Here is a 24620-nt window from a genome sequence, read left to right as displayed (position 1 = left end):
AGTGCCACGGTTTCTTGAAATAATCCGATAATATCACAATCACACATGGTGTGTAACGATGATCATATTTATGGTTGGTGTGTTTCCACACAAACCAGATGAGTTCAACATTTTAAAGCACCAAAATGGAAACCACTTCAGCACTGGGTAACATGTTTTTTTTGTTTGTTTGTTTTTTTATGCAAGAGGTTTACAAGAAAAACTTTTTTGAAGATTTTACAGATAATTTAGTTTATTCAACAAGCAGCAAAGATCACATTGAACATTATGCGAGCATGTGATCAGAGTTGAAAGAAAGTGCAAGTGTAACCCTAGATCAAGGTTAAAGGTGTGACCGGTATTTTACAATCTTCAGCACCTGGGTGAGGATCACAGGTATAGCAAACATTATTATAAATGTATTAAACATCCAGGAAAATATATGTATGTTACAATCAGATTATATAATCTTTATTTTCGCTTTGATGTGAGAGAAAGCCATCATTTGAAGCACATATTCTATACTATACAGGTGGTCAATAAGAATAACCACTAATAGTCATAATTTTAAATGCTGTACATCTCGAGGTTAGTTCATTTTGCCATGAAAATTACACGTGCTCACTACTAACAATTTTTGTAATGGATTTTGCTGACTGCATATTATGCTATCTTAGCCTACAGAATGTTCCTACACCCTGTACTGCAATTAACAGACTAGATACAGATGACATCATGCTTATATAATCTGCAGGCACGTCAACCAGTGTTGGGCTTAGATGATATACTTTGTTCAAAGGTTTCCCTTTGAGTTTGATTCCTCTTTCACTTTATTCCATACCCATTTACTATTTTCTAATATAGTTGTACATGTCTTCAGTTAGTCTGGAGGATGTTGTTTCAGACTTGTGTCTTCTACCTTAAATATAGAATGTCTGTATTATGTATATATATATATATATATATATATATATATATATATATATATATATATATATATATATATATATAATATATAATTTTAGGTGGTTTTTAGGTGGTTTCCATAAAATGTTATTAGTATATCAGAAGAAAACATGGAAAGTCATATACAATACCAAAAAATCAGTCAAAGTCACCTTCCTGAATGGCTGAATTACTGCTGTCTGTACATTAGACTACTATATTAGACTACTACTGTATATTCATACTTATTTCTGCAGGCTATGATTGTTCAAATCAGTGGACAAAGCAGTCGGTTTATTAATGACCGAGCGATTTATGGAAGCATGCAACTGAACTGATAAAGGGAAATGCAAATAATGTCATGGCTGAAAACCCTTAATATGACCAAGAAGATAGAGCAACGAAGAAAAGAAATATGCGTTATATGGGATTCTGCACAGGGGAGTAGACTGGAACAGCAGTTCATATCAATTACAGAATGGCAGTACAAATGTGTAATATAGTTGTTTTTTTATCTATTGTATGTTTACATATTTAGAAACAGCTGTTCGATGTTTTAAAGGTGAATTAGCATTTGTGTTGAACGGTGCAAAAATTTGGTTGCTGTCTTTGATATGAAGAGTGGAACGATGGTGGCCAGTTTTAATATTAGTGCGGGACATTACTGGTAAGAAAAGCAAGGCAGTTATTTTAGGTGAGCAGATAACCTGAAAAAAAAACTGGTTAACTTAATAATCTTTATATTTTACCTTTCACAGTGGACCACCATCACAAAGTGCTTTACAAGATACAAAACTAAGGTGTGTGAACTATGCATCAGTTGCAGAGTCACTTACAACAACATCTTATCTGAAAGACAGAGCACAAGGGGGTTAAGTGACTTGCTCAGGGTAACACAATGAGTCAGTGGTTGAGCTGGGAATGAACTGGAGACCTCCTGGGTACAAGCTTGTTACTTTAACCATTGGACCACACAGCCTCCTTTATTGTTTATTGAATATCTTGGGTGTAAAACAAGAAAAACAACATAAAAACTCGAAAGGACTAAAACATGTGACTCAGCTTAACAACAGCTGCGTGGTGATGTTGAATGGATATGTTTGTCTGTTTCTCTTTAACTGTACTTTCCGTCTGACGCTGAAAATGTGACTTTGCCCTCAGCAGGGTGGAGTCGGAGACGGCACTTTTACCTGTCAGTCCGTCCTGGTGTCTGCGCAGGCGCTGTTGCAACAGCTTGCTGCTGCTGCTTTTCCATCCCTGCAGGTCTAAGGAGCGCCGCAGCACTGGAGAACCTATCAGCCGGGAGACGGGGGAATAACATTAAAACCGATGTTAATTTCTTCGATCTGCATTGATACCAAGGATACTTTCATGTTTCCACGCATGAGCCTCTCGACTGGTATGATTACCCTTGATATATATATATATATATATATATATATATATATATATATATATATATATATATATATATAAACTAAGTTAGTTACGTGTAATAGATATGCTAATGACTGATTTACGTCTGTAAAAGACATTGCTATGACATGATTTGGGTCAGCGATTGTAGTGTGTACCATTTAAGATCTGAAGTTTTTTTGGTTTTTTATTTGGATTACTGTTCAGATTGATGCCTGCCTGTTTTGTGGGATAATGGAAATGTGGTGTGTGTTTGTCAAAAAGCGACAGATATATACTCCCCTTGGTAGCTTTAAACAAAAGTTTTTAATTATTAAAAGTTATGTATTGTGTTTGGTTTGTAGTTGGCATAAATTAAAAGCCTGTAATTATAACAGATTGAAATCATAGGACCTTGGAAATTAGTTATCATATGGATCAGTAGTTTCAAAGCTATTATTATTATTATTATATTATGATTATTATTATGAATTAATACTATTATTTTATTTGAACCTAAAGATTATATATAATATGACTTTGTAATTTGTTTAATTAAATTTTAAAATTTTTTGAAATGTGACATACGAATCTGCTATTATTACGAATAAGGGGGATGTACGTAATGGAACTAAACGATCAAGGGACACAGGCTAACGAAATGCTTGACACAACGGTGCCCACGTCGTTTAACGGCATAACGGATCAAAAATAGTTTTAAAAAAAGCAAGAATGAAAGAAAGAAAAAGTATAGCCTACTTTTGACTGAAATTAGCATTATGGATATCGCTTTTAATGTGTAGGTGTCTGTTATCGTAATATTATCTAATTAAAAAAGAAAAGAGTTAGAGCTTATTGATTGAAAGCCATTATTTAGTCATCTGTTCCATTGCTTCTATTGATCACATTTTATTGTCGTGATTGACAGCATCTTGTTGCTTCCTTTTTTACACCACTGGCTGCCGCGTTGTGACGTTAAATACATTTTAATGATATAGAGGCTTCGGTCAAGAAAGGAAGAAACTCGGCACAGTAGGGTGATTGTATTGTGGTGTTAAATTGGGGACCAAAAAACTGCTGTGAAGCGGTCTCAGACCAGGAATTAGAAGCCGTCTCAGTCAAGATGGATCAAATAGAATTTGTCTTTGTGAAACCAGCATCGCAACCTGTGGCGTCTCCGGCTCTCGCTTCAGGCATTGGCATAGAAACGGCTACCAGGCGCTAAAGCGTCGCTTCTCCGTTGTTTGCCAAAATAAATTAGGGATTAAGTTTAATAAAGCGATATAATCAATTACAGGAGAATAGTGGACAGACTAAGCTTTTTATCTATGGAAAAGCTCGCATATTGCAAGTGTGTGGGGGTGTCAGTAAGCATGTATACTGCCACTACTCATTTACTCATTGAGCTGCACTTGTTACTGCTGGTCAACGCTGATCAAGCCCAGGGCTACAGTATACGATCTATACCCTGAAGTACAAAGAAATGTTAAAGTTTTATTTATTTATTTTTTATATGCTGTACTGTGATTGGATACTTGCATGTGATCTGTACATTTGCTGGACCTACTGAATGAGCACAATGTTCATTTCAGAACGTATGGCATAAGAACATGGTTGTGTTCCAAAGTTATGCAACACCAAAGTGTTTTGCCCTCAATGCCACCTGTCATACAATACTGAAAGCCTGACGTAGCTGAAAAGGAACTGAAGTAAATATGCTACTCTGTGCTCTCTAGCTGTTTTTATGCCATTGGGTGTGTTTAAACATTTTTGAAGAAGTAGTTATATTTCAGGAGGGAAAGAAATATGCCCTGGACCGTATATACTAATCCACATTTGGGCCTGTGGCCAAAAAACTGCCCTTGAATTGTAGAATATGTTTCTAGCTATTCGTTGATGTTTATCCAGCAGCAGTAACTCTATAATTCAATTAAAATGAACATCTTAATACATTTTAAAAACAAATGATTGATTATCTCCACTGTTGGCAATTACACCAATATGTCACCACAAATATACCATCAAAACACAAATTTAAGTGGCTGTTTGGTGTCTAGGGTTAGGGTTACCCATGTGACGGTCAGAGTGGTTTGGAGCGCTTATGTGTCAGATTCTCAATGCATTTTACATTCTGTTGTCTGCTGTGTCTGAGTTTTCATGGCTACCAAGAGACCTGATCGTGAATGCACTTGTATACTTGCTTTGTGGCTCAGCCTGCCCTGCTTTTGTTTTAGTCCATGGATGCACGCTTTCCCCTTTGGGGGGCTGTTTTATTTCTCACGTGCTCTACATTAGAAGCAGTGCACCACATTCAGGAGTCCAGAACAAAGCTGAATCAGAAGTAGTTCCCACAGAGCAGGTCAGGGGAGGTCTTTTACCATCCCCGTCAGACACACAGTTTCTGGCTGTATCTAGCAAACTAAAGCAGCTGATGAATGGGGAAAGAGGAAGAAGCATAATGCAAAGCAATGCAAAACTACACAGACCAAATGTTACTATGACAAAAAGGTAAATGAAGAGATGTGTGTATTGGCGTTTGTTTGCTAAGATAGATCTATATGCATATTATACACAGTACATGGGTGACTGGGTGAAATCCCACAATGACACACCCTGTCATGCCATATCTATTAATTTTTATATCTAATAACCTCAAGGGCATGTAGGTGGTCTGTTAATTGGCAGGAATCTTAGACACCAAAGGGCAAACATTATCAGTATAAAGAACACTGCTTTATTGTTACCGATAGTATAAAGTAACTTTGCAAAAACATGATGATTTTTAATTCTAATTCTCTGCTCAAGTGGTGCTGTTTCTGAAACATCCATCCAGGAGGCTGCTGTACTTGAATCCAGAGCAACTGGGCCAGCGTGTGACTGAAAGGTGACTCAGAAAGCTTAATTTTCATATGTCAGCTCAGATTTCTCTGCAGCCTGCGGTGACTGGTGTTCCCTGTTTAGACACTTCTGAGCACCACTTACAAACAATGGGGAATACTTATGGTTCTGTATTTTTGGGCTGCTGCGTTATAATTTTGAAGAATATATCACAGTAACAGAATCAATTCCTGCCTATAAAGTCTTAATAGAGAGAGGTGTGAGGATACATACCATATACATTTTACTCGAGCAGGCAACAGTGTAAACGTTATGTGTCTTAAGGGACTGCAAGGCTGTGTGTTGCTTACTGTATGGTTGCACTGCAGTCTGAACAAGTGCATGGTTTTGTGTATACACAGCAGGCCTTATCGGATTGTGGGGCCTGCCCATGTAATAGCAAGGGACCAGATGCTGTGTGTGCAGTCCAAAAGGGATGTGAAATCATGAACATCCTGTGTCTGATTCACAGCCCCATCCATAATATACTTAATGCCAACCTGCTTCTTTTGTTGTGTCCGTAATCAATGCCTATGATGTACCTTTGGATATGTACATAAAATGTCATCCATCTCCCCTCTGTCATGCATTCACAATGGTTTTACTTTGCTATGTAAATGTAGGCAGTATACTGCTGTTAACATACGGCAGAGTTTGATTGGTTAACTGATGGTATCTTCACAGTTGGATTAAGGTGAAGCAATTCAGTTGGGAGAGATCTGTGACCCAGTTTTCGCTTGCTCAGCAGTGTGAATCCCTGAAACTGGGTTAATTGCCAGTGTAGACACTTCCCAATTCATGCAACTGTCTGATAAAGGAGACCATTTTGAATAGTTTGTATACAGTGCAACACCTGTGACATGGCGTGTTATGTAGATTACCGAACCTTCATTTACAGCTTCATATTTAATTATCTTAAATAAATGCCACCCTGTAATCCATTATAATCCATTATAAATAACATCTCCCTGCTGATGTAGCTTGGAAAAGGAAGATAATACTTTTTTTTTTTCATCCAGCAAATTAATTTACCACCAAAAAAAAAAAAAAAATCCTGCTTAGCTGTTTGAGAATGATTTAAACTCTCAACATCATTTTTTAAGGTTTAGTCAGACATAGATATCGATTCAGTTGATCTACCCTTATAAAAGACTACCAATGTATTTTTGCAGTTCTCCTAAGCTTTGTCCATGGTTTTATTGTGCATTTAACAGACTTTACCTTGATATTCCATGTTTATTAATAAACTTTACCATACCTCACTGGTCTTTGCAGTGCGTACCAATGCTTTAACATGCTTCCACTATGCTTTAGATTTTGCTATGCTTTTAGTATGGTAACGTTTTATAAAGGTAATCCAAATACTTCCATTACTATTTTGATCATTATGCTAGGGCCCTTCTTGGTGTTTCAGATACCCTTTAGAGAGCAAAGCACACCAAAGAGACTTGTATGAACTGGTGGCGTTTTCATAGCGGTGGATTTGTGATCCTCAGCTGTTTAGGCCAATTGAATTGACCTCAAGGACAGTCATTCTTCAGGTTATAGTAGAAAACTGTTGACCAACAGTGGGAAAGAAAAGTGACCAACAATTAACTCGCCAACTGTCACCCTTGTGCTGCAGTTTCTCACTGTGCTGTAGTACTTGTTATCAGGACTTGAACAACTTGAACATTCAGGAAAATAGGAAACTTTATTTCTGTGTCTGTAATAGCCTTTTTTTGTCCAGCAAGTTCAGGCAAGTTGATGTGATTTGCAAGAGTAAAATCAATGAGAATGAAGACAGATATCAGCACGTGTCTGTGGAGATATTTGAAAAGCAATATGATTTAGATATTCTTGCAAACAGGCAGTAAGGAATACATTTCTTCTTTGTCACATACTTGACTGTGACAACGCTATATTTGATTAGTCCCAGTCCTAGCACCAGTAATCACAGTTTTGTCTACAAAATGGAAAAAACGTTTTGCATTATACTTTCCTAAAGTGGAGACATGCTGCCATATTTAAAAATAAAAATTGGGGGGGATAAAATAAAAGCATGCCGGTGATTATTTCAGGCCAGTGTAGTGCTAGTAGCAGTTCAATGATGAGTAGGTGGTGCGTTGGTATTGTTATTACTGGCCATTCACCTCAGGCCTGGGTTCCAGTTTGGAGATCAGTGTAGCTTTCCATAGACATGAACAGTATTCCACCACACAACTGGCAATGGGAACCTTTTTGAAGACAGAATAAGTAATTTATATAGATTGGATTGGCATGGAGACTAAACTACTCCCTCATTCTCAAAGGGCTGTTGGCAACATTTAATAGCAATATTACCAGCCATTTCATGTAAATACACCATTTCACTCTCCAAAGATGCTGTTGCTTTAGCAATTCTCATCTACTGTATTGACGACAGCGGCGATGAAACAGAAAAGAAAACTAAAAAAAGAAAAGTTTGGACAACAGCATATCTGTCTACGAAAACCAAAGATGGGAACAGGGAGTGTACAGAAATCTCATGAAAGAACTGGCCCTCGAAACCGAACATTCCTACTGTAGATGGCTATGTTGCATGAGATGGCCCTTGTCAGAGTTATGAATGATGTGCTGATAAACCCTCACTCAGACTTTCCATCAGAATTAATTCTTCTAGGTCTAAGTGGTGCCTTTGATACTGCAGACCATTACCAGATACCCAACTATATTTGTCCCTAAAGCCAGGAATTTCTTCTGCCTGGATGTTATTAGCTACTTGACTCACAGACATCAAGCATTGGATGTTATTTTCTAATGCTGAATTCAGATAAAGCAGAGGTCATGCTAGCTCAGGGCATGAAGTTAAGGTCATAAAGGGCAAGGCAATGTTGCCTTTGTTGGGCGTGAAAATTCAGGGTCACCAAGGCACAATGGGGCAGAAAGGCAAAATATAAACCCAATCCAAGGGCATAATGTTAGAGGTTTACATTGAGAGACTTTGTATAGTTTCACAGTTCTTGAAATTTACAGTTGCAAACGATTTACAGTTCTGGTGCATTGCTGGACACTTGATTCAGGAAAGTAAAAAGTTATACTGTGTTAAAGCACTCACATTCTAACTGCTTTCGTGAAAGCAGACGTTTTACTAGTTAAAAAGCAGAACTACGTAAGGTAGTGAGAAGGTATTACAAAAATAAATGAAAACACAAATCGATCCACTTCTCTATATCGTGTTCGTGCACTATTATGTTATCTCTCGTGCTCGTTTCATAACACAGGCAGCTGCTACTTAAACCATGTTTTTTTTGGTGTAAAGATTTGAGCAAAACTAATAATTATCAACTTATTTGTGTGTTCATTTCTTGCGTTGATGTTTTGGGCGGAATAACACCGAATTACAAAACAGCAACTGTCATTGAAATGTTTATATAAATTAGCAATGCATATCCACTGAAGACATGAAAGGAGAATATGTATTACACCATTGCATTTTAAAGTATTGCAATTTTAAACATAGAATCAGATCTCCTTATACCATATATGATAATAGAATATGTGATTATGTGTATTTTTTTCTTTTTACTAAGGTTTAAATTAAAAAAAAGGAAATTTAAATTTAGGTCTACATTATTGGAAGGATATTCACATTTATGTGAAATAGCGGACAATGAAGCATCGAAAACTATTTTATTTAAATCTGCTAAATGGCCTGAAAACCCTCTGTTGTTTGATACATTTTTTTGTGAAATGCCTAAATGATCCAAACACAGTGGAATGACTGTGCAAGTGGCTCTTAACATATGAAGGGACAACCAATTTCTGCAGTACTTGATGTAAATTCACATTAATATTATTATTGTTGGGGATGAATTGATGTGCCCCCATTTCCTACCTGAACATTAGGTAAATCCTAGAACACTTCGCTGTTGCTTTAGAAAGCTGTTCTTCCTTCTTTCTTTTTAAACGTTTTTAAGGCACTTCGTAGGAGTGCAGGATGCGTCCTATAGCCTTGACGTCAGCGGTTCGAGTCCAGGCTATTCCACTGCTGATCGTGGACGGGAGCTCCCAGGAGGCGGTGCACAATTGGCCAAGTGCCACCCGGGGAGGGGGGGGGGGGGGGTTCTTAGGTCGGCCAGGGGGTCCTCGGCTCACCGTGTACCAGCGACCCCTGTGGTCAGGCCAGGCACCTGCGGGCTTGCCTCTAAGCTGCCCAGAACTGCGTTGTCCTCCGACGCTGTAGCTCTGGGGTGGCTGCATGGTGAGCCTGCAGTGTGTAAAGAAGCGGGCAGCTGACGGCACCCTCTTTGGACAACACCGTGTGTTCATCTTCACCTCTCCCAAGTCAGCGCTGGGGTGGTAGCAGTGAGCTGAGCCTAAAAACATTCGAAATTGGGAGAAAATAATTAAATAATTGGCGACTACTAAATTTATAAAAAAGTAAAAAATAAATTAAACGTTTTTGAGTAAGCGTGGAGCTCATACACTGAAAACACACTGCCAGTGAACACATGTGATTGAAAATTTCTGGCGCCGTGGTCATATTGAGCTCAGTCTAACAACGTCCTTCCCTCTGTTTGCCAGTCATTAACCAATGACACAGTACTTCTTTCTTGTGGCTTGTGGCATGCTAAAAAAAATGGCAACAATAATATATTATGATAATGAGTCATTTTCTCGCAAGACAAGATTAGACCAAATTAAATTGAATTGTGACAGAACGGGCCAGTGGACGCTGAGCAGGTTTGTGAATGGGATGCAGATCAGATGTGCAGGTGCTGACAGACATCGGCGGCAATGACGGGCGGGCTTACAGGCAACTTTTGCTGTGAGTTTTTTTTAATTTGAGAGGCATTGCGGTACGTGGCTTGGGCACTGCTGTAATTGTCGCCAGTGCCGTCAGTAAATTTACGTGCCCTGCTAGTGGGATCACAGAACCAACTAAAATGAAATGTGGGATTACATGAGCTCCACCCTTGCAGTGTCTTGTCAAAACATAAACTAGAAATTAAGAGTTTGTGGGTCATCTTTGATCCTGATCTATCCTTTGAGACTCATATTAGGGAAGTTACTAACATATCTTCTTACCTTTTGAGAAATACAGCCATCTTAGACCAATTGTTTTTGTATCTGATGCCGAGAGACTAATGCATGCCTTTGTTTAATCTAGAATTGATTATTGTAATGCACTTTTTTCTGGTGTCCCAAAACATGTGGTATCCTGCTTGCAGCTTGTTCTGAATACCGCCCCTAGAATTCTGACTAAAAAGAGGAATAGTGAACATATTGCCCGTTTTAGCCTCTTTACATTGGCTCCCTGTGCAGTACAGAATTGATTTTAAGATTTTGCTGTTAACTTACAAGGCCCAGAATGGATTAGCACCTAGTTATTTGCAGGGGTTACTGACCCTGTACCTTCCAAATCACACTCTGAGATCACAGGACGCGGGGCTGCTGGTTATTCCTAGGGTTAACAAAAACAACACGGGAGGTAGGGCTTTTTCTTGTAGAGTGCCAAATTACGGAATGCTCTGCCTTCATTTGTCAATGTGCTATGTGTACTGTATATAAAAAGCACAAATAAATTGTTTAAATAAATATATATCTATCATTGCCTAGCGTAAAACAGCCTTAAGTTGATGATGAGCCCCCCCCCCCCATCCACAATCCAGCATGAACACCAAGAAAAGAAAAACGAATTCAGAATGGAAGAGTCATCGTAACCTGAAGGCTCAAGCAGCTCAAAGAGTTTAAAGCAGTGTGGGAGAGAAGGGTTGCAATATTGGTGACTTCAAGGTAAGGGCTGGACCTCCAGCAGGTTACATAATACAGATTTGCACGGTGTCGCTCACATTATCTGTGTGAGAATGAGTGGAATGGTCCTTTGGTTTTCCTTGTTTGGAAGCATACCCAGTACCAACTGTTTGAAAGGCGTTTAGACTTTGGGACAACTTTCCTTTCCTTTTCCTTTTTTGCTGTTTATCTTATTTAAATAAGCCGGAACCAAAGCTGCTGAAGCCATACTATGTGATAAGACTGCTTGGCTAATGGTAAATGACTTATTTGTGCACACTACGAAACCACCACTATCCTGCATTCAGGCGTTAGGATAGGCTTTTTTGTAAGTTAGGAGTGTATTTGTAACTTGCAATGCCCCCATTTATTTTTTAAAATTTGTCATGGTCTTACTAACCGAGTTTCAACTGGATGACATATTGGTTCACAGAATCTTATTTCTCTGTTTAACCCTGCCTGAAAGAATGAATGATGTCAGGTGCTGATAGTGCCCTTATTAAAGCTGGCAATAATGACTGCTTGCAAAGTTCTTGTAACAGCACCACCCTTTCACCTTTCTTTATGATCTTTAACATCTTTTATTCATGTTTTTTCACCAGATTGTAAATTTCATTCATTTGGGTTAAGACTGAAATTAAAATACAAGATGTTTCTGTTTGTTTACTCACCGTGGAAATGAAACGAAATGACATTTAAATGATTTCCAAAAGGTTATTGTATTTTGTACACTTCATAAATAACTCTATTGTAATTTACAATTCATGCAAACTTATATTATCTCTCTTTCTGTGTAGCAGCTGTGTATCTGCTGAACAGGGGCGTCATTGTGTTTGCTTTATTGACTTAACAGTGTAAAGTACAAAAATGAGAATTGAAGTGCTAGGTTTATACAAGAGGTTTTAAGAAAACGTGAAAGTGAAAGACACTCTTGACAATCCCTGGTCTGTTAAGGCTGTATTAATTTGATTTTATTTTTCTAAGGAAATGTGAAGCTTTCAGTAATTGGGAGGATACGGTTACTTTTCTGTGGAGGCCTGTTTTTTGAGGGTTTTAAAAAGAGTTTTGGTGACAGACAGTGTTAATTATTTAAAAAGAAAAAGAAAACTGAAAGAAATTTGATTGTCGACAGGATTTCTGAATCCCAGTTTAAACGGTTTATAAGCAAAGGGTTAAGAAGAACAGAGAGTGGTATAATCTCACAGCTGTTAGTAAATCACTGAGGTATATTAAAAACGTTCTGCAGCCGACAAAGTGACAAAGTGTTGCAAGATGTTGTGCCACTATTGTGTGCAGTTCAGGTCAAAAATAAAACATCTTGTTGAGATTCCCATGCATACTGTTATAAATCACTGACAGCCCATGTAGGAAGGTTTTCTTTCTCACTGGAGTTCAGAATGGAAAATTTTGAAAATGAAAACCTTTTTTTCCCCAAGGATTACTAAGGATTTGACTTCCATCTGCATAATTACCTGTTATTTCCACAATGTCTGCATCATATTGCAAGACAGAACGCAGTCGTGGGACAGGAACAAAGCTGAGAGCTTGTAGCTGTAGTTTTCCCAGTGATGTCCGTCAGTTTCACATTTATACAGATATTTCTGTTTATTTTTTCCGTTATTTTTGCCTGCTTGCCTTTCCCTCTTAAATTCTGGTGGTGGGGCTGGCACACCTGACTGAATATCAAATGTAATATTCATCTGAACAGACTTTAAATAAACAGTCTTTAAATAACTCACAGGTTAAAGCGTTGTGAATAGGGCCGATGTTATCTTGTCCTGGATTACATCACCGGCTCACCCACATGGATGTTTGAACTTTTTCAGGTTTTAGGGCCATATTCACCAATCATTTACCACTGTGGTAAGTTAAAAGCTACCTGCTAATACCAAGTAGTAAGAGAAAACTACTGTAAGATGTATGACATAAATTAACCCCCTGAATTATTCATTTGAAGGTTTTTGCCTTTGTTGATGTAATTAATGTTGAGAGAGATCGTGCATGTGTTGCTATATGGCCAAACCGTTCTGTGAGACTGCATATCAGATCAGTGGTGTGGTGTGCAGCAGTGGGTATAAAAAACAAAAAAAAGATCCTATTATTTTTCTTGAACTGCTATTAAATAGAACTTACATTTTATCATCTTTTCTGTTTTGAAATCACTCCATCTAACAGACAGAACACTTACAGTGTTTAACTTGTTATGAAAAGCTACATGTGACTGTGAATGTCAGTGATAAAGATATCTATCACCAACCTGGCTATGAACTGACATTGATCTCTGGAAAAGCCTCTGGAAATGAGCAATAAATGCTTAATTTCAATTATAGAATGTACTTTGTAATTATATAATCCATAAATATTATTTGCTATGAGCTATTTTTATATACTGTAAATGCCATATGTCGTTATGCTTTATATTTTTTGGGAAAACGTGTCATTTTTCCATTGTCGTGCAGGTTTAAATAAAAAAAAAATGTTTTTGTTTGCTAAATCAGTATTTCCTAACTGTATGTGGTGTTCTGTATATGTAGGAGTGAAACAGTGACAGCAGTTTTTTTTTTTTAATTTAAAATCTATATCTTCCAAAAAGTGGAATATATTATTGTATAACATATGTTTCTCAAAGCAAATGTTTTTTTAATTGTTTTAACAATGGATGATCTTTTCCCTTGGAATCCCCCAAAATACTCTTACTAGTCATACTTTCTGTTCAAGCAGTAATGCATAAAGTGTTCACACTTTAGTTCCTGTTCTGGTAAGCTGCGTTTTGAATACAAGGCCATCCGTATTAAAATTGTATCTCTAAGCATGATGGCAATTTCTAGTCAAGAATGGATTTGGATCCCTGTTTTATAGAACCACATGCTTGCTTCCAAGTACCCTCTTCCTCTTTGCAAACTGCTTATTTTCTTGCTACTCTTCCTGGTCATCTGCAGTAGTGTGTTGTGCTCACTTTGCTGCTTTCACATTCAATTTGAATCTCATCTGTGGGACTATGGTCAGACACACAAACATAATTTGAATATAGTCCCTGAGGATCGCGGATCCGATTCTAGTAATGCAGAACCCAAGCATGCAGAACCCCCTTGACGACTCATCCCGTCAAGCAAAAATATTTGATCTCTTCTCTAGAAAATAACCAGTTTAAATCTGTCTTGTATTCATGTTGGCATGACTTCTTTAGGATGTATATTTGAGCAGAGTCAGCTCTTTGCTCAGAACTTCAGAAAAGTGTTCCTACTGTATCTGGAGGTGTGGCAGGATTTTTTTGCCCATGCAAACCAATGGTGTAGTTCTAAATCTTAAAGTTCTGGAACGCCAATTAAAGTAGTGATTTTTCTCAAACAAAGTTTGCAACTTAAATTTTTATTTGTAAATTGAACTTGAGGTAACATTTGATAGGTAATGCATGTGTCTTGCATGCAACTTTTAGGCTGCTCCCCCTTGATCAGTGCTGCCAGATTGGCTGGTGGTTTTTCAGCCAAATCTGGCTTGTTTTGAAAGCACCTAGCGGGTAAATGTTGTCTTTGGTTTGATTATGTTTTGGCTATTTTTATCCTGCATGTTTTTTTTTTTTCAATTCCTTTCGATTATGAAATTAGGAATCACGCAAATCCTCATTTATTTTTTATTTGTCACCAATTTAAGAACTGTATCAGTACAATTAGAATTGTTTTTAAATGTAATTTTATATACTATCTGCTGACAGTTCTGGACAATTTAATTTTTCACTACATTCTGGATATTTCTTTTTTTCCAGATAAAAAGAAACAACGGTTCTGATAATATAAGTTGAGAGAAAAAAAAATAATCAAGCAAAGAAGATAAATAGTTTATAACATTACTTACTTGTGTTTTTTTATTTTTATTTTAAATTAATGTGTAGCGCTTATTTTTGGCTGGTTTAAAAAACACAATGTGGCTGGTTTCTGGCCTATTACTTCAAAAATTTGGTGGAGCGTTACAAAAAACACTGTGGCTGCGCTGCCCTTGAAACACAGGAAAAGCATGGACACACATTCCAGCCCACCAGCACGTCATTCCTCCCCCACCAAATCATAGCTTAACACAAAGTGCCATACTAAGCTAGTTGCAAGGTCAGTCGTTCATTTCATCCCCGGGTCTCTGCACTGACCGATATACAAAGCAGCTTTAAACCCCTGTTTATCTCCACAGTAATAGGATGCACTTTTGCTGTCTTCTTCGTCAGCATTTTTACCAAAATAATTCTTAGATTTCTTAAAGTAGACTCTACAAACATTTTAAATACGCGCTGGTTACCAGAGACTCCGATTCGGAGTGTAACATCACAACTGGTATTTAGGGAGTCAGAGAAAGGGATCGTTTCATTGTTGCCCAGGCAATGAAATTGGACCAGTCGGGTGCCATAAACTCATTTTCATAACAAATCGGTAATGATTTTTAATAATTCTTAAGTCGAGGTTTTGACTTTTGACAATAGAAAAAAGTACCTGAACAATGTTCTGGGGCGTTCGGGTTCAACCACACTAGTGAACCTGACCAGAATAGGAACTAAAATGTGAAAATTTACGCATTACTGCCTGAGGAGAAAGCAATGAACAATACAAGTATTTTGGGGGGGTTCCCAGGGAAAACATATAAACAAGTTAGTACAATCCTGAAACTTCTATTTAATATGTTCATGTTGTGACCCTACAGTGGTTTGTTCACATCTGTTGAGTATTGGAGCAGAAAGCATTTTGTAGAGTGGTGCTTGGAATTACCATGGCGATAACATCTAGCACTGAGTCACATATAAAAGCTTGGGCACTGATAGATACATTATACTTTGCACACCGGATGATTTTTCTGTATTTTACGATTAAGTACGCTTAGAATCACCTAACTTCTCTAGTCAAAGGGTGGGATACACATGTATAATATAAATAATTACTCTTACTTATGGTTAGTGTCCTGGATCTCATATACATGTCTGTTACGATTCCTGTGTTTACAATTGGTACAGTAATACAAATCTTTTGATTTTTAGTTTGAGTGAGAGCAGCTAAATATTGTCATTCTGTTGTCATTGAACTCCCCTAAGCATTGGCACATGAGTGTGTCATCCTTGTGAGAGGCAAGACATGATCAGCTTCATGACATGATTTTTTTAAAGATTTTTTTCCTCAGAAAATGCTAGAGGTCCTGACGCATAGAGAAAGCAGTTAAGAAAAGCTGCAGATCTTAATTTTGGCAGAGCTTAATTAGTTTTTAACCATAATACCATAATGAGGAAAAACAATAGCAGATGGGTCCGCCTTCTGTTTTCCAGCAAAGCACCCAGTTGAGCTCTGTTGGGATTTCAGTGGCAGATGAGGCCTCTGAATGAGCCCAGTTTATAATTTCTTCTGGTAATTAGCTCCTGTAAAGCAGAATTTTGTATAACCAGCATTAATAGAGAGAAAGAGCTTTTTGTGGTTGTATACCTTTTGTACAGCAACACAGTAGCAAAAATAAATGTATGATTTTGGCAAATTAAATGTCCTTGGGGTGGTGTAGCAAATGTTTTCTCTGACTGTCAAGGTATTGCAGAATAATAAAATCAGTACCAGAAATTTTTAATCATCTATTATTAAATATAATGAGACGGTGAGTTTGAAAAAAAAGACTGGAGAAAAGGGGCCTTATTGATGTAACGGACAAGAAAAGTCTTTTATGAAGCCTATTAACTACTTGTCTAGGGATGTAGTGCAAGGAGAAAACTCAATTGGAGAAATATATCAAGACTTTTAATGCTGCAGTATGGGGAGATTGATGTAGTAGAGGTTTGTAAACAGAAGAATCGCAGTGCAGACTGTTCAATGTAATAGTGAGGGAAACATCTGAAGATTTAATGCTGTGTTGCCCAAGGTAGTTATTAGTCTATATAATTAAACTTTAGGGACTTGGTGTTTGCTGCCAATTGAGGATTGGTGGAATGAAATATATATATATATATATATATATATATATATATATATATATATATATATATATATATATATATATATATATATATAAAGAGAGCTTGAGTAGGAATCTCATGCTGTGCTTCCTGTAATTATTGTTAGGAATTAATTGGGAGGCAAATTTCCAAATGGATAATCCATTAACAAGTCATTGCCAACCATTGATATCCAAAACCGGTTTGGACATTGCTTTGAAAATAAGCACAGTAAGTGATTAAAGCAAACCCCTCAGGTATAGTAAAGCAGAAGTAGCAGTTGAAGCAGGATCTCTACTGGCTTCTGGCTTTAGACATTCATTGCATCCTCCTTATTAATTTACCAATGGAAGGTGTAAATAGAAAACTTGTTTTGTGAACAAAAAAAACCACTTATTTTGAGCTTCCTGTTTCCACAGATCCCTGAAAATAATTTGATCAGAACAGTTCTCCATTTTGTTGGGGGGGGGGGGGTAATAGGGCGTCACTTAGTTATTATAAAACATCTGAAATAAATAAAATAAATACAAGTGTGAAATTCAGTGAGATCTCTGGGACTTGTCAAGAAAGTAATGTAACTTTCACATTATTTAAAACAAAAACAGACCACAGCTCTTGTTGCAGCATTCAGTGTCACAGAGCTACCTGCTATTCTGAAGGGAATTTACTTTTCTTCCATATTTATTATTTGCTTACATTTTATGTGGTATTTTTAAAGACAAAATGTAATCTTTGTGTAGGTTATGCAAGAACTGTTCTGATCAGATACATTTGTCTTCTCTTTTCTGCAATCCAAATAAAGGCCCACAGTCTTCAAGTCACTGAGCATCCTCCACTAACAATAAGCTTTACTGTTTTGATAGGAATTATTTTGCATGAAATGTTTTCTGAATTGAATACTCCCCTTTTCATGTGCTGGGATCATTTATTTCTTATTTGCATCTAAATGTCTGCAAGACAGCCGGGATTCACACAAACATACTTTGGAGTGCTGCCTGCTCTTTGAAATCCTATGCCCTGCTTTGACCACAGAGACACATTTAAAGCGGCAGCAGAGGATCAAAAGTCATTGTGTTAACATTTTTATTTTGTCGTGTGTTGCTGGAACAATAGGGCATTCTTACTATTAACCTGGGATCTCCTGTAGAGACTGCAAATACTTGTCTTACTGGGTGGGGCTTCATCAGCTAGATGTTGCTGATAGATACATTATACTTTGCACATCGGTTGATTTTTCTGTATTTTACGATTAAGTATGCTTAGGATCAACTACCTTCAGCTAGATGTTGCACTGTGTGTTTTTCCATTTTTATAAAACATCTCATCGGGCATTGGGGATTAATCATCAGCATAATAACAGGAAGTGCCCGTTCCTGTTCTGATCTAATTAGACTAAGTGTTTTCTTTATTCCAAATCATATTGTAAAATCTTTTGTTTTTTCAGATTTAAAAATAAAAAGCAATGTGTTTTTTTTTTTTTTGGTATGCTGTGAAAATGTTATTTACAGAACAGGTTGGCACTGCTGTTGACCTGTGTTTGATTCAGGGGATTAGATCATGTGCGGCAGGGTCTGTATGTGCTGAAGCTGTTTCATAGATGCAAATGTCTGCTAATTTTAACATGGAACTGTGTAGGGGAATAGAGAGTACTTGTTGAATAATGGCACAGACCCCAGACAGAACTCTTTTAGCAAATATGGGCTTTCACAAATTATTATAATCTTACATATTATAAACTCTAAAAAAGTTGAAAGTTATGTTGCGTTGGGCTTCCGAGTGGCGTATGCAGTAAAGGTGGTTCGCGTGGAGTGCAGGATGCACCCTATAGCCTGGAGACTGCAGGTTCGAATCCAGGCTATGTAACTGCCGACTGTGACCGGGTGTTCCTAGGGGGTGACGCGCAATTGGCCGAGCGCCACCCGGGTAGGAGGGCTTAGGTCAGCAGGGCAGTCCACAGTTCACCATGCACCTGTGGCTGATAGGGCCTCTGCAGGTCTGCAGGCCCATTCAGGTAGTGCTGTCCTCCGGCACTATAGGTCTGGTGTCTTCACTATGGAGCCGCAGTGCAAAAAATGACAGATTGGCAGGAATGCGTTTCGGAGGACGCGTGTTTCACTCACCGAGGGGCTGCAGCAGTGAACCGGGATAAAAATAATAATTGGGCATTCCAAATTGGGGAGAAAACTAGGGTACAAATTAAAAAAATAAAGTTGTGTTGCCTTCTGAGCTGTGTTGGCCAATGATCTGAATTTACTGAGCAAAATGCATATGGATGTTGGAAAGACAGATTCAGTTTGTTGAAGTATACAGTATTGTTGTTCAGGGGTCAGTCCAACCAAAGATGAATGATGAGTCGTTTGGGGTCGTTACTCTATCAGCCACCTTCAAACGCCAAACAAATTAAGTAGATATTTTAGAGTCAGGGTCTGTGGGAGGGTTTGGGTGATTCACTGAACACACGGGAGTCAGAACGTGTCTTTGAGACGCCGCGCAGGTGCACAGGGTTAATTTATACCCTGGTGGGGTGGCACCAGGGATATACTCAGGGTTGCTACCAGCAATGGTATCATCCTGAGTGCTTGATACACATTTATTTACAGACATTCCATAATCAAAAAGGAGAAATAAAAAGAGAAACAAACACTGTAAACAAAACTACAAAGAAAATGCTGCTTTAAGCAGGGTCTCCCTACCTCTGCTGTTCTGCGAGGTGTGATTGTTAAGGATGCTCTGTTATACCAGGGCTCGCAAAATTTTGGTAACGCTACTTGACCTTCGGGCAGGCCATTGTGGACATTTGGTTGTCCAAGTTGCCCCTAATTGACCATATGGACTGTGATTTGTACAAAGTCATTGACATTGTGAAACAAAGACTTAAACCACAAATAGCATTGGTTAGTATATTACACCCAAGACTTCCCACTCATTTGCAACTGGTTTGCGACTATTGCAACAGACGCAACACTTTAGTACATCTACCCCTTTGTCGTTTAACAATGTTTGGACTTGACATTCAAAGGAATGTTTGTATAAATGCACACATTTATATTATGATTGTTGACCACGTGAGATATGTAGACCTTTTGCTATTTATTAGTTATTTGGAATTGACTTTTGTTAAAACTTTCAGGACCAAGCTTTTTTTATGGAATGCTCCCCCAGGACCAGGCGTTTTCTGGCTGTACATGTACTTGACTCTCTTTGCATAACAAATCACTAAAAATCTATTTTTTACAGTAGTATCTTGGGAATTGTGTCCTTTTTTTCAGAACACTCTGGGGAACATTATAAAGTACTTCAGAAACCATACAAATGTTTTGCTTCCCCCACACATTTTTAAGTTAAGTATTTTTTATTATGCATTCTGCTTAGAGATACATGTATAAAAAATATGTTATTCTATGACCCGTGGGACCTTACAATATTTCTTGAAAGTTTTGCTTAAAAAATATTGATGTTTGGGCAAATTACAAGACGTTGTTTCACCAGAGTGATTGCAATGACATAATAGACGTTTATTCTCAGGACACTACTCTCAATTAATTTTGTCAAAATAAATATTTATAAATAACAATAATTATTTGTTTAATTATTATCAGTAATAAGGGGAGAAAAACGTACCTGATACATTTAGTTCCTGAAATAATATATGCTTATATCCACTCATTTCTTGGTATTTATAAATGTTGTAAAAACATATATATTAAATCACATGAGACAGAATAAATGTTCTAATATAATTATAAATCAAATAAATCAGATTTACAGTGTTTCCCCTTTTTACTCGCTCTGAACAAGTTCCTGTGATGTTTTATTTCTGCGTTTATCTCCACCCTTTAGAGACTAAATGCCCCGCTCAGTGACGTCACACGAAGAAAACAACCGTCAGTGCCTCCCCTATGCAATGATATGTGTTTTTAAAGTCTCCATTTGTTTAGTCAGTTTCTCAAACGCAAATACCTTGAGCATATAGTGGACAACATGTACAACTGTGACATCCTCCCTTGTAAACCTATTGTTGTTGATGTTCCAGGACCAGGCACATGGAAAATTGAATTGGAGCCCCTCACAAGCACAGCTGCCAGAGTGATTGCCATGACTGCATCTTGAAGGGAGTTCTCTGCACCTTTAAACCCCCTCTCTCTCCCAGCCCCCTCCCCCCTTCAGCCATTTCTTTTTTTTGGTGGCCAATAAAATGCATGTTATGAATTGCCTGTCTTTGGTCAATGATAAAGAACACCAGGATGGAGAATCTGATGCAACTGAGCTGATGCCCGGCCACCCGCCTTCGTCCACCCCTGTCTCTGAGAGTTCCCCAGTAGCCCCACCTCCTCCCCCTCCTCCTCCTCCTCCACCTCCACCACCACCTCCACCCCCCCAGGGGCCTCCGCCTCCGCCCCCTCCCCCGGGTCAAGGGAACCACACTCAGGGCAATCGCAAAAAGAAGCGTGTCCGGAGCTTCTTCTGGAAGATCATCCCCGAGGAGCAGGTCCGCGGCAAACCCAACATCTGGACACTGGCAGCCCGGCGGCACACCTACCAGATCGACTCCAAGACCGTCGAGGAGCTCTTCGGCCAGCAGGATGAGCCCAGATCCACAGATGCCGCCGGCGGACAGAATGCCAGAGGCTCTCGGGCTTCATTTAAGGAAACAAAGGAAGAGGTGAGAGGAATCAGGATGTTGTCAGTGAAAAATGAAAAAAATACTGGGTGGGGCAGCAACATCTAAAAACTAGAAACATAAAGAATGTGATAGTGTGTTAGTATAGGATGTTAGTTCCCAAAATGTTGATGTTCTCGTGTTTAGATGTTGAGAATGGAGAATGTATTTATTTTTCTCCTCAGTTAATTTTTTTGCTTTATGCTTTTCTCAAGGTTATACCATGCATTTATTATAATTTACCCTGGTTTGCCATGTTTATTAATATGCTTTATCATACCTAGCTATTCTTTAAAATGCTTTACCATACTTTCACTGTGCTTTATTGCACTTTGCTTTGCTTTTATTGTGGTAAACTGTTATAAGGTCATTTCCTCTCAAAAACAGATTGGAACCACCCAGTTTACCACAATGTAGTCTTTATAAAGAACTGGTGCACCAGATAAGAACATGATGCCAGTGACATCATGTATGTATTCTAAGGCATATTTAACTGCATATTTAAATTGCGTTTATCCTCGTTCCTGTCGTGAATCATAGAATACACAGAGAGATGTCCTGATATTGTAATGAGCAAAGAAACAGTGGGAGGGGTTAAATCCGCTATAGCCATATTTGGCCCCTTCTCATATTCCCTCAATCTCTGTACAGAATGGCCTGAAAAAACAAATAGCACCAGCATTTGTATGATATTTACATAGGTTGGAAACTGAGGTTGAAAGTCATGCTGTCTTATTCAGCCTGCTGTCCATGCACTGAGGGCCTTTGGTGTCCCTAAGATTGTTGTCTTGTTTGTACAACTTAAAAATCTTGTGTGATTTATAAATACATTTAAATGTAATGAATTACACCAACTTAGAAATATTTTACTAATGACCGGAATTAATTTCCAGTCCCTCTAGTTCGTATTGGCTTGGTTCAGATGACATTTACAATGACTGCTAATACACTTAATTGCTATTACAGATCCAATATAAATGCAGAGCAATGTTAAACTTATATCAAGATTACTTAAATACAATTTTAAAAAGTCTTAAGCCAAACCAAGTTTGGTCGACCTATTTGAGTTTTTTTCTTTGTGCTTGAGAAAACGGGTTTTGATTAATCTCCTGGGAAACAAAGCTTGTCATGTACTAGTATTTAACTGGATTGCATCAAGTAAAATGAACACAAATTGATATAATGTCCTCTAATTCATTCTAAAACCAAAATAGTTGGGTCACTTGAATTCAGTAATTTCTCAGAATTGAGCATAGGTCTACAGCAACTGTGTAGCTCTATAATATACAGTAACAGTAAACTCAGGATATGAAATTTCTTTGCCATGAGCAGCACAATAGATCTGTGTATCACCTCTGCTCCTGTGATCTAATGCTGCATTAATAATACAAGGCTCATGTCACAATACCTCCTTTCCCAAAAAACACAGCTGCAAGAAGGGCAGCCTCATTGAGTTTGAGCAATATTTATTTAAAGGTTCACTTTATCTATGGTATATACATTAGTTTAAATGCCTCATACCTACCGGTAATTGTTTCAGTAAAAAAAAAAAGAAAAATGAATGTTACATGTTTGCTAAATCACCAAAAAGCATAAACATGCTGGAACTTAATGCAAACAGCAATCTTTGCATGTTTTTAAAGTGCCATGCTGCCAATTATGAGCCTTTGTAGTCTGCAAAACCCAAATTAAACATCTAACATGTAAGAAAAGAAAAAATAGAAATACATGTGGCACAGTTAATACGTTTGGTTCCATTTTGATCGCTGTATTCTCAGTGCTGCCTGTATTGTGACATTAATATGTCCTCATTTTGCTCTTATTAGTACTGAAGTCATTGTATTTTGTATCTTGCTCTTAATTGTACTATAATTCTTGATATATATATATTTGTACTGTAAGTTGCCCTGGGTAAGGACGCCTGCTAATTAATTAATTAATTAATTAATAATAATAATGCTCTGGTTTCAGTACATCTCATTTCTGCTTCCCTTTTATTTACAGGTCAGTATTCTGGACACCAAGAGAAGTATGAATGTGGGCATATTTCTCAAACAATTCAAAAAGTAAGTATATTAAAATTAATCTCATATTTGAATGAGACACTATGAATAATAAAGATCCAACTGAGTCAGTCCAACTTTATTGAAACTTTATTAAACAGATTTGCCTATTGAGTAGGCTGAATAGAGCTAGTAAGTGGTATTTTTTAAATGGGTGACTAAGAGTAAAATGTATCAATTTGATCAAGTTAAGTAAATATGCCCAACAGAGCCTGTGCTTTCTGCATTAAAACAGTCAATCTCAATTGTTCAGTATTTGGCCAGCCCATGTTTTTCTAGTACAGTATTAAGCGCTTTTCTATTTCATAACAACTGTGTGCTCATGCTGATAGAGCAGGGTGTGACACAGCAGCTGGCCTGAGAGCCCTGTCCAATAATCATCAGCTCTGAGTTCAATCACTTGTTAGATTAGATTTCTCTAAATAGAGTTCCTTGGTGGCCAGGGATCAGGCTGACATACTGCAGGAAGTCACCGGCTGAATAATTTACCCTTGAACAGCTAAGCAAAAATGTGCTAGTACAAATCTCCATCCCGTTTATGTTTTAGATACTTTGCACAAGTTGATTAGTTGAAATATATAAAGCTCCGGGTGAATCTGTCTTTCTAATCTAGTGAACTCCCTGTGATTCTGTTACAATGGTCTTCAGGAAACCTGGGGTTTAAGCCAAATGAACAGAGCATGAGTTGTCACTGCTTTTGATTGATTACACTTATACAATGTATTGTAATGATTTCCAGAACAGACTTTGGTGTTCTTTTAAATAGACTTGTCCTTTTTAATTCATATTTGACTAAGGGGTTGATTTGATCAACCTGTACCCTGCTGGGATGAGACACAAGTAGATTTTTAGGGCATTTTACAGAACCCGGGATTCCCCCTGAATTTAAGCTTTTACATATGATTGGTTGAGAATTGAACCTCTTACATGTGAATGGTTGATGAAATGCAGATGGCTTATCTGTGCTCTAAAGTGCTCTAAAAATCCAGCTATGGTTTAT

General features: G+C 37.8%; 1 protein-coding gene across 1 annotated transcript in view; it reads left to right on the top strand.

Moving 5' to 3' along the window:
- The first annotated feature begins 2137 nt into the window (after positions 1-2137).
- The window catches only part of LOC121296672 (FH2 domain-containing protein 1-like), a 36948-nt gene continuing 14465 nt past the window's right edge, over positions 2138-24620 (top strand). The window contains exons 1-3 of the mRNA XM_041222443.1: positions 2138-2323; positions 20931-21560; positions 23562-23623. Of these exons, the coding sequence (XP_041078377.1) occupies positions 21093-21560; positions 23562-23623 (530 nt within the window). The 5' untranslated portion in view covers positions 2138-2323; positions 20931-21092. The remainder of the gene's footprint in view (positions 2324-20930; positions 21561-23561; positions 23624-24620) is intronic.

The sequence above is a fragment of the Polyodon spathula genome, chromosome 2 (assembly GCF_017654505.1).
Source record: "Polyodon spathula isolate WHYD16114869_AA chromosome 2, ASM1765450v1, whole genome shotgun sequence".
Lineage (NCBI taxonomy): Eukaryota > Metazoa > Chordata > Actinopteri > Acipenseriformes > Polyodontidae > Polyodon > Polyodon spathula.
Note: the sequence above shows the minus strand (reverse complement) of the source record. Positions and strands in the feature narration are given on the sequence as shown.